The following is a 12,040-nucleotide window of genomic DNA, read 5'->3' as shown; positions in this document are numbered from 1 at the left end:
ATGTATGTATATCATAAATCACCACAAAATATTAAGAAACTAGAAGGAAAAGGGTAAGAGAAAAATTAACTTTTTTTTTTTTTACTAATAAAAAAATATTCTCTATTTTGTACATTATTTTCATTAGATGAATATATTTTAAAAATCAGATATATTTGCGATAAAGGATTCGACAGGCATTACGTTGTGAAAATGAAATGATCGGTACTAAACATTAATTAAATGCATTAACAGTTAAGTACATATGTTAGTAACTTTAGTTTGAATGTAAAATTCTTATTTTATATAAATACTGACTTAAACGCTACGATTCACCAATACATATGTTGATTTTAAATCTATGAGTATTATTAAAAATCTTAAAATTAAATGAAAAAAAAAAATATGTTAGGATGGAGTAAGTTTCCCTTTTTACATATTTAATAAAAATTAAAAAAAAAAAATATACATATAGAAAAGAAAAACCTGACAAAAGTAAGTCGTTTTAACCCCTAGATTTCTGTACCTCAAAAACAATTCATAAAACACAAATCTAAAACAAATGTATCAGGTACTTATCTGGTCTTTCAATTCAATTCCTTATCACTCTTTTAATATTCAAACTTGAAAACCTTTCCCGAATTATATTCATCTCTGATTATAAAATCGAAACCATTTTCTTTGTTCTTCACAATAAGCTCATGCCATTGTAACTATTCAAATTGTCGTATAAAAGTAACACAATATTTGTTTTTAGTAAGACATTACATAAATTACGAGAACAAAAAAAAATATTAATTACAAAATTAGTTTGAACATGATAGAAATATACATATACAATTATAATAAAAAAATAAAATGTTTAGATTACATAATTAGTATCGAGATTAGCCGAGGGCGAGAAAAGCCTAAGCTAACGTATAAACTATAATAGAAACAAATATATCACATTTATTCCATTAACATTTCATATATCAACAAACATTGTTAAATGTAACATATAACTTCTTATATAACAGATAGTTTTCTTTTTTTGCTATAAAAACATAAGTCGTTTGTTAAATAAAAATTAGTGATTATCCGAAAATAGAATATTTAAATGCATAATGCATGTGATGTGTTAATGTAATGACTAATCAATTTTCGATATTTAAAATATAATTTTTTTTTTAATATACAAATGTATGTTAAAATCATTATTAAACACAGAGAGCTTCTATCTGCACTGTTACTCTTTAAATAGAACTTGCATGAATAAAAAAAGGAATAAAATTATTCAAAGTTATAAAATTTCCAACTGGAACAAAACCAATTTACAGTTAATAAGTTACACAATTAATTTCTATGTATATCGACTTTGAATTCATATTCGAAAAATATTCTGAATATTGATTCAAATAAACATTTCTCCATTTTAAAACTTTCAAACTGTGTTACAGAACTTGAAATTTAAACATTAAATAATTTTTAAAAAGTAAAAATTTAACAGAAATAAGTTTCTAGTATTCATTTCCTATGATAAAAAAACTGCTGTTTTATCCCCCTTGAGAAATCTCAAAGTTCAATACATAGAAATTTTAATATATTTTCTAAAAAATATTTATTAAAAACCTTTACACAATTAGAAAAATTACAGTACAAAAAATACTTTTTTTTTTTATAATGAATATATAGAGACTATTGTTTTTGTATTATCAAAATAATACAGAAGCAATTCATGTTAATATTGTTATTATTTGAGTTATGGCATTAATTTAAAAAAAAATCATATGATTGGTTTTTTCTGTTTAAAAAATCTGTTAGTATCTAAAATTGTAAACAAATTATTTTGTTTTTAAAATATCTAAAAAATTATTATCATTTTTTTACATTAAAATAATTATATTTTTCTTAAATAAGACAAAACCTACGTACAGAAAAATGTGATGTTTGCTTTTCCTAGTCTACTTGGCTTAGTTACATCGATAAAAAAATGAAAAAAATTCTATTCAACTACGAAAACACTAATGAGATTATTCTTCAATACTAGTAATATTTCCTTAGAGAATTCAGGCACTTAAACGCTATATTACTACAAATTATGATAATAAATTACAGTGTTGCCTCATTAAAAATTTTGCTAAAAGCTACTTTAAATTATTTGAAATTTACGATGGTGAAAATTACATTTTAAGTTTTTTTTTTGTTTATTTCCATAAATTATTTAGAAGTTTATTTTAAAAAATATTAATTCAATTTAGTTATTCATTAATTAAAAATATTTATTTATATGATGATCTGATCCATGATGCGCACAGGTAGGAGAGGAGACGAGCTACCTGAAGGCATTAAATGAATTGTTGCATTTGGCTATCGCTGCTTGGACGGCATCGGCGATGTTCTCGTAGACTGGAACACCAGAACGAGACGCAAGATCTCTTAAATAAACTCGACCCCTATTATAGTCATTGACAGCAACCTTTGACAGCTACAAAATGAAAAAAAACATATAAAATAAAATCGTTTCTTGAACATTGAAATATGTGTTTAACAAAAGAATTATCAGTAATAACACCAACTTCAATGATCAAAATTATTCTCAACACTATATTTTAAAACTTCCAACATTAGGGCTTAGGCCATTTTCAAGGAGACAACCTCAATCATTGAATAGTCATAATTCATTTAAAATGTCTTGCTTTTGCAGGCTGATTACCCTTGTCATACAATAAAGAACGCAATCTAAATACAAAAATATCCTTTAAACAGTTTTTAAATATATTTTTTATTTATTTTTTTATTGAAGTGATGTGGATAGTAGAAAACGAAAAAAAAATGTAAAGAATAGTTTTCGCATTGAGATTGTGAGGTTCATTATATGATAAGGGTAATTAGTTTGCAAAAGAAAGAAATTTTAAATGTATAAAGAGAAGATGGTTGGAGGAGTGGTCAGAAAATAATAAAAATAAGTTAAAAAAATCATATTTAATAGAGTCAACGTTTCAGCCAGAATTTATAGCCTTCTTCGGGGCTAAGAACAAAGAACAAGATAAAAACCAATAAATAAAAAGAGAAAATATATACAGAATGATTAAAGTAAATAATTGTACAGAATGAAAATTAATAAAAATAAAGTGATGAAAGAAGTGGAAAACAAAACATTTATATGAGTAATTGAATATGTAATAAAATAACATAAATTAAAGAAATAAAAATATAAAATTATATAATGCAAAGAAATATGAATATTTTAATATAATAATATATGTATATATAGTTTACCGTAAAAATTTAAATATAAGAAGATGGTCAGGGTTGCGGTAAAAAAAAGAACAAATACTTTACAACTATTTTAATGTCCGACGTTTCGCCCCACTTTGCAGGGCTAAAAAGATACAAAAAAAACTGAGAATATTACAACAATAAGATAAAAAAAGGTAATTTAAGCTAGGATAAATACTATGTAAAAGTAAAGTGATAAGAAATTACATATAAATAAAAAGAAGGAAGACATAAAATAGTATCAATATAAAATAAACTTGAATAAATAATACTAAGAATAAAAAAAAAGCATGATAAAATATCATTATTATTATTTTTATTTATACTTATTCCTTCAAGACGTTTATTTAATCTCTACTTTCTTCTTCTTTTTTTTTTTTTTTCCTTTTTCTTTTTCCCATATTGTTTTTGTTTTATGTACATCTCCTGTCCTTTTTTTAATTGTATATTTTACGTATTTTTAAAAATTTTTACTCTTGCCATTGATGCTTTTTTTTTTCTTATCATTGTTTATTCAAGTTTATTTTATATTGATACTATTTTATGTCTTCCTTCCTTTTATTTATATGTAATTTCTTATCACTTTATTTTTACATAATATTTATCCTAGCTTAAATTACCTTATTGTTGTAATATTCTCAGTTTATTTTTTTTGTATCTTTTTAGCTCTGATGAAGCCCTGCAAAGTGGGGCGAAACGTCGGACATTAAAATAGTTGTAAACGATTTGTTCTTTTTTTGACCGCAACCTTGGCCATCTTCTTATATTTTAATTTAATAATAATTTAAAAATTAAAGTTATGGAAAAAAATGGGAGAAAGAAAATATTATATAAATATCTTTCTCTCATTTCTTTTTTCTGTACATAACTTTAATTTTTAAATTATTATTTCTTTGTATTATATAACTTTACATTTTTACTTCCTTAATTATGTTATTTTACTTACATATTTAATTACCTGTTTTTACATTTTATTTTCAACTGATTTCATCACTTTATTGTTATTAATTTTCATTCTGTACAATTATTTACTTTAATCATTTTGTATATATTTTCTCTTTTCTTTTTTTTTTTTTTTTGTATTCATTGGTTGTTATCTTGTTCTTTTTTCTTAGCCCTGAAGACAGGGAATTCTGGATGAAACGTTGAAACACTATTAAATAAGTTTTTCAACTTATTTGTATTATTCACTGACCACACCCCCATCCATCTTCTCTTCATATATATTATCAATTGTCAACTATCTTCTCATCATTATGAAATTTAAAATGAACTGGTTGACGCCCAGGTGGGAATCAAACCCGTGGCTACTGAACCACGCATTCTGGGATGCTCGCCCCAATGCGCTCAGGTATAAGGTCCACAAACTGTAATTTGATACTCACAATTTTTAAATCTCATGACAAAAGAATAATTGCCATTGTTTTGTTTTCATCCAAGCACGTTTATAGAAATTCAAATAAACATATAATCTCATAATCAATACGAACAAAATCCTCAAAAATAAATTCTTAAATAAGGTCGAAGTTCCCACTATCAGTCAGCTAGAATAGACTTTATTAATTTCCATAATTTGAGACACCTGTTCTTTTTAATTTACATTTTGATTTCATTGAGTTACAAAAGACAGTTGGAATTTATCACAGTATGAAGCAAACTGAAAACTCGACTATTTTTTTTTTCATTGAATGTAAACAAACGATAGGTCCATGCATGTTGAGAGATGGGAGACTTCAAATTATAAAGAGTGGAGGGGGAAGCCCAGACTTCGAATTAAAAAGAGAGTGGGGGAGCTCAGACTTTGAATTATAAAATGTTAACAAAATGTCGCTACAAATTCAAATCACTTTAACTGACCCAAAAATATTGTTTTGTTTTTTTCAATTTATCAAGTATTTCTCAAGAGACTGGGAAAAAACTTCAAATTATCAAGAGCTGACTGTATTAGTTATTTGTGTGCAGTTATTTCCTCGCTTTGCATACAAATTGGAGCAAACAGAACTTGAAATTGTGAGAAAAAAAAATTAGTAACTAATTTGCTTGGATCTTCCAGATCGTTATGTGCTCCTTTATGTCTCTAATTGCAATACCATCAAACAGATAAATGTTGTTTTAAGACTGTATACTTTAAATTAAGTAAAATATTTATTTTTATTATTTTTTGTATTCATTGGTTGTTATTTTGTTCTTTGTTCTTAGCCCTGATGAAGGCTAGAGATTCTGGCCGAAACGTTGGCACTAATAAATAAATTATTTCAACTTATTTCTGTTATTCTGTGACCGCAACCCCCCAACCATCTTCTCCTCATATATTATTCACAATCAACAACCTTCTTATCATTACTTATCCCATTACACTTAACTACAAATTATTGTTTAAAATTGAATATATTTACCGTTTCATTTTCGATAACGCAGTTTTCGGTCAGATTCTGTATACAGAGTACCACATTCTTACCACAGCCGATGTAATAAGAAGCCTGAAACGGAAAGTGAACAAATAAATTTATGAATACACACAAAAAAAAATATATAATAATATTTATAGACTTGTTAACTACCAAAAATTTTGTTACATTTATTTCTCTTTAACGTTTATGTTTAATTCTTACAACTTTGTACAAATTATTTTATTATGTTTTGTAATATATATTTTAATTCTGGCCGAAATGATGAAACTAATAAATAAGATTTTACTTTGTTTCTTATATTCTAGTAATTTACTTACATATATCATTAGTAACTTATATTTTCTTTCTCACTTTGTTTTCCATAACTTTAAATTAAATTAAATCTGTACTGCTAGAATCCATGAAGGGTCAGGGGTTCAGTACTTTATAAAGAAGTACTGTTACTAAACCAACGGTTGTGCAAGGAGGTGATTAGATCAGAATCACGCTTGATCGCCAGATTTTTACCCAATTAAGGGTACCCAATTTAAGAGGCTAGGTGAACCCCAGGAGGGCTTCAAGAACCCACAGGAGTTGAAATACGGCTACAATGTAACAGAAAACAATTTTCTGCCCAGCCGGATTCTTTACTGAGTCAGTAGCCACGCACTTTACCCCATGGCCACTGTGCTCCCCTTCCATAACTTTAATTTTAAATAATTATTAAATTTAAATATTCATATTTATTTAATCCTTTTGGTTTATACAACTTCATATTATATTTCTTTAATCCTCTTATTTTATTAACATATTTAATTACCTACATATACATTTTATTTCCTACTTTTTTCATAACTTTATTTTAAATTTTCATTTTGTACATTGTAATATCCTCTTTTATGAGTAAATAGTTATTTTTATACATAGATTATTTAATTTATATTTTTATTTTATGTATCAACGTTAAATATTGTTCATTTGTTTTGTTGAACCAAAAGCAAGCTAACCAATTTTCATTGTCTATAATTAATACATTATTCAAAACAAAGCCAAGATGGTGGTATGAGTCATTACAAAAATCCATTGAATCGTGGCCATGTTGAGCAGATTCAAATATTTGAAAAATTTTATTTTAACTTCCTATTATATTTGAAATTACAATACATTTAAGAAAAAATAGAAGTTGAGAATAATTATTAAAGAAAATTATTCATAAAGGAAATCATAGGAAAAAACCCAAAACAGTAGTGCAACAATCAATGTTGAGAGCTAACAACGAGAAAAGGGGAAGGAAGAAAACTTGGTTTTGGGGGGATTCATTGCTTAGGTGCGGGTGGGTAAAGCGTCTGTTTCTGATTGCCTAAAAACCCACCCTGGGATTAAGAGTCTATTATGTTGTAAAATTTAAATAAAATTCTCCTATCTATTTAATTATAAAGCTTTTCTTTTGAACCCAAGCTATACCTAAGATATGAGAATTAGTTCAAAAACATCAAATTACATTTATTTTATTTTAAATAATTTTTTGAATATTACAATATATGTTTTTCAAGAATTTTTTGTATCTATAATGTTAAGTGTGATACATAAGATAATAATACATACCAGCACCATCGTTTCTAAACCCCTTGTCCTTGATGTGATGATAAAGAGCAAAACTTTGCTATCCTCCATTGACTTTAACTCATGCTGATTTGCACGACTGCTTTTCAGTGAACCACGCTCAGCAAAAGTGTATTTCAAACGGCTTTGCCTGAAAATATGAATTTTTTAGTGAGATCGTATATTTTTCATATTATAAATTAAATTGTTAATTAATTTAAAATTTTTAATTACAACAAAGAGATGCCTTCACAAAAGAAGGTATTCATGGTCTTTAGTTTAAAATGCTAAAGTGTGTTAAATGGAGAAATGTTTCCTTCTATTAGCATGTTAAAACGATATAATATTTAACATGGTTGAGAGTCTGTTAATAGGTCTGCTAAATGGAGAATGATATCACGCAACAGATAAACGGGGCTCTACACCATTTTGACTACCTTTTTTTAAGTTAGTAGCTCATAGTTTGTGTTTTCATTTTGGACGTTTTTAAACTCTGATAAAGTAATGTATAAAAATAGTAATAAAGTGAACCACGCTCAGAAAAAGTGTATTTCAAACGGCTTTGCCTGAAAATATGAATTTTTTAGTGAGATCGTATATTTTTCAAATTATAAATTAAATTGTTAATTAATTTAAAATTTTTAATTACAACAAAGAGATGCCTTCACAAAAGAAGGTATTCATGGTCTTTAGTTTAAAATGCTAAAGTGTGTTAAATGGAGAAATGTTTCCTTCTATTACCATGTTAAAACGATATAATATTGAACATGATTGAGAGTCCGTTAACAGGTCTGCTAAATGGAGAATGATATCACGCAACAGATAAACGGGGCTCCACACCATTTTGACTGCCTTTTTTTAAGTTAGTAGCTCATAGTTTGTTTTCATTTTGGACGTTTTTAAACTCTGATAAAGTAATATATAAAAATAGTAATAAAGTAATAAAAAAAAAAAAATTGGTGTGGAAAAAAGGACAAAGTGAGGTGGAGGAAACATGATGAGTTTTTATTATCTCGTAAATATTATGAGGTTACTAAACAAGTTGCCTAGAAAATTTACATATAATATGGACTTTAAATTAGGCTGTTCACAATCCTATATTTATAAACCTTTAGCATGTTAAAATTTTTACATTTAACACATCATGAATATCCCAAATAAGTGCTAGAAAGATATACTCTATCAAGTAGAAAAGGTGAACCATTAAAGAGTTGGGCAACTATAAAACTAATAGCTAAAATTGTCATGGATACGATATTTATTTATCAATGATTCATTCATCAATAAGGGCCGTATCCATGGCAACTTTATCTATAGCTAATTTTTGCCCATCTCTGAGCCATCAATTGCTGAGAATAAATTTATGAAATAATAGAATAATTATAATGATAAGAAGATGGCCTAGGGAGTGGTCATATAATAACACAAATAAGTTTAAAAAACCTATTTATTAGTGCCAACGGGAAGAAATTGGAAATCTAAGTGTCTAAATCCAAGTACTAAAATTTATGAATTTCTGCCAAGCAGCCTAGATAAAGGCTAGAAATTCTGGCCAAAACGTCAGTATTATTAAGTAAGTTTTTAATAACCCCCCCCCCCCCAATCATCTTCTTTTCATATTGAATAATTATAAATCAAAAAGGTGGCTGGCCACCTCCTCCCCACTCCTCCATGCTTCTGCTTTATTGTCGCCTTCTGTTGTCCTGACTTGTTCTTTGCTCATTTTATATCATTATTATTTTTTTATTTATAATTATATTTTCAAGACATTTATTCAATCTCAATTTTTTTTTTTTTTTTTTGGTTGGTCTCCTGTACTTTTTTAACTGTATATTTTATGTATTTTTCAAAAATTTTTACTCTTACCATTGTTACTTATTTTTTATTCTTATCATTAGATTAATTTTTATTAATATATTCTTGTTTGAGAGTGGTTTAGTTTATTTAAAAACAAATTTGATCCTTTTTTTTCTCAATTTTATTCTTATCAAAACCTTCCAACGTTTCGATCCTCAGGTCATTTTCAAGGATACCTTTATTTTGTTGTGATTTTCTTTTTTAAAAATCTTAAAATGCTGGCTAATTGCCTTTGTCCAATCTACAACTTCTTCTATATAATTCTGTCTTAATTTTAAAACTTTTACTAACCACTTCTCTTCTTTCTTTCATTTACATTTGCAAACCTTAAAACAGAACCTACCTTCAACAGGTTAGGACTGGTAGGTTAGTAAAAGTTTTAATATTAAGAAAGAATTATATAGAAGAAGTTATAGATGGGACAAAGGCAATTAGCCAGCATTTTAAGATTTATAAAAAAGAAAATGACAACAAAATAAAGGTATCCTTGAAAATGACCTGAGGGTCGAAAGGTTGGAAGGTTTTGAAAAGAATAAAGTTGAGAAAAAAAAGGATCAAATTTGTTTTTAAATAAAATTCTTATCATTGTTTATTCAATTTTATTTTATATTGATACTATTTTACGTCTTCATTCCTTTTATTTATATGTAATTTCTTATCACTTTATTTTTTTACATAATATTTATCCTAGCTTAAATTACCTTATTGTGTCTATATTCTCACGGTTTTTTTTTTTTTTGTATCTTTTTAGCACTGATGAAGCCCTACAAAGTGGGGCGAAACGTCCAAAAATAAATAGTTGTAAACTATTTTGTTTCTCTTTTGACCACAACCCTGATCATCTTCTTATATATAAATCAAAAAGTTTATAAAAAAATAATTCCACACCTTCGCCGACGATAAAACTTAATACATATACATATTATAAATAAATATATATTTACCTGAGAATAGGAAGAGCAACAGTTTCTTTCCATTCATAATCAAAACATGAACCACCGATATAAATATCATACCGGCAAGAGGTACCATTGAGAGAACTGTTACAGTACATCCGATTGACTGAAACGATAAAAATAAATTCTTAAATACCAAGCATATTGATGATATCATATAATTATTTCTATTTATAATTGTATTTGACTTGTACAAATAAGTAAATGAGTTTTACAGCTGTATGGAAGATTTATTGAGTTTTGTAACAATATAAGTTCAATAGGAATGGGATATCTCAGAGAGTAAGGCACTATGCTCCTATCCCGTAGGCCTGAGATTGAGTCCCAATATGGTAGAAAATATTTATTTTTTTTATTAGAAAATAAATATTTATTTTCTTATATCAGCTGAGGATCACACACATACTACACACATGGCCACTATAAAAAGGATAAAACTGGCAGTTCAGCATGATTCCGACCACATCACCTCCTAGCACAACTGTCGATCTAGAAACAGTACTGAACTCTGAACCCTTCATGGGTTGTTGCGGAGCAAGATTTTATTTCAAGTTCAGTTATAATATACAAAAAGGTCAAAGGAGAAAAGCTCTTGGATTTTACAATTTATGCAGCTAAAGTAAGTTTACCGTGTAAAACAGTTAACGATATGAGTTTTGATGGAGATCGAATCAAATTGGTATGGTGTGTTAAACTCCTATCAACAAGATGGATTTATAAAGCTGTGTGTCATCATTTCGAAAGTTTAAACATTTTTTTTTATTAATTAATTTACAGAAATACAAAGAGGTTGATTTAAAAGAAAAAATGGCAATGAAATATCAATTTATACTTTTCAATTTTTTTTTTTTTTGGATTTACTGAGTTTTGTGCTTGAAATAATGATATATTATTTTAAAAAATTTAATTTTACTTTAATAGAGAAATCATATTGTATACTCACTTTCTGAAGTTGTATTCTGACCTCGCATCATCATTCTAAGTTGCTGGAAGTTGATTTTAATGCCATCATTGGGATCGGCTGGAAATTATAACATTATAATTAGAACTTGTGAATGAAGATATAACTTTAATGACATGATAATTAGAACTTGTGAATGAAGATATAACTTCAATAACATGATAAATAATAAACACCTTACTATTTATGAAGAGTAATTTTTTTTATTTGGTTTTTATAATGCATATGGTTGTAATATGTGAAATTTAAATTTTTTGGAATTTATTCCTAGACCCATGGCATCAATTTTAATTTATTAGTGCCAATGTTTCAGCCAAAATTACAGACCTTCATCAGGGCTAAAAGCAAGATAACAACCAAAATGATTAAAAGAAATGATAGAACAATTAGAAAATAACAGGCAATATAAATACATAAATTTTGTAGAAAGAAAATGTATAGTGTAAATATTATAAGAAGACATAGTAAATAATGTACATATTAAAATCTAGTATAAACACACATATATACACAAAATTAAAATTGTTTAAAATTCAAGTTATGAAAAAAATGGAAAAGAAAATTATATGTTTATAAAAATATATCATATGTGTTATGAAAATATATGTCTTTTTTCTCACTTTTTTCATAACTTTAATTTTAAATAATTTTCATTTAGTACATATATTTACTTCCTAGATTTTCATATGTATATTATTTTCTTATTCTTTCTCTTTCTTAATTTTAATATTATGTATTCTCATATAGCCTTAATCTTCTTATATACTAAATAAACTTTAGATTTTTTTTCATCACAACTTATGCATCTATGTGTTGTCTCTTATTTTTTAATTATTCTATAATTTTTTTTATTCATTATGGTTGTTTTCTTGGTTTTTGCAAGAAACCACAAACCCAACAATCTTCTCAAATACACATTGTAATATCCTCTTTTATCTATAAATAGTTATTTTTATACATAGATTATTTAATTTATATTTTTATTTTATGTATCAACGTTAAATATTGTTCATTTGTTTTGTTGAACCAAAAGC

General features: G+C 26.5%; 1 protein-coding gene across 7 annotated transcripts in view; it reads right to left on the bottom strand.

The window, feature by feature from the left end:
• Window positions 1–344: 344 nt before the first annotated feature.
• The window catches only part of raw, a 328,767-nt gene continuing 317,071 nt past the window's right edge, over window positions 345–12,040 (bottom strand). For 6 of the 7 annotated variants that reach the window (XM_067045836.1, XM_067045834.1, XM_067045835.1 and 3 more), the window contains exons 11-15: window positions 10,989–11,066; window positions 10,034–10,151; window positions 7,236–7,383; window positions 5,637–5,720; window positions 345–2,446 (exon numbers count right to left, since the gene is read on the bottom strand). In XM_067045836.1, coding sequence (XP_066901937.1) covers window positions 2,294–2,446; window positions 5,637–5,720; window positions 7,236–7,383; window positions 10,034–10,151; window positions 10,989–11,066 — 581 coding nt within the window. In that variant the 3' untranslated portion in view covers window positions 345–2,293. Of the gene's footprint in view, window positions 2,447–5,636; window positions 5,721–7,235; window positions 7,384–7,665; window positions 7,799–10,033; window positions 10,152–10,988; window positions 11,067–12,040 lie in introns of those variants that run through there. The other variant, XM_067045837.1, reaches the window with a different exon arrangement.

This window comes from Halyomorpha halys, unplaced genomic scaffold, assembly GCF_000696795.3.
Source record: "Halyomorpha halys isolate HHAL.00 unplaced genomic scaffold, Hhal_1.1 Scaffold174.1, whole genome shotgun sequence".
Classification (NCBI taxonomy): Eukaryota; Metazoa; Arthropoda; class Insecta; order Hemiptera; family Pentatomidae; genus Halyomorpha; species Halyomorpha halys.
This window is presented reverse-complemented; position numbering and strand designations above follow the sequence as displayed.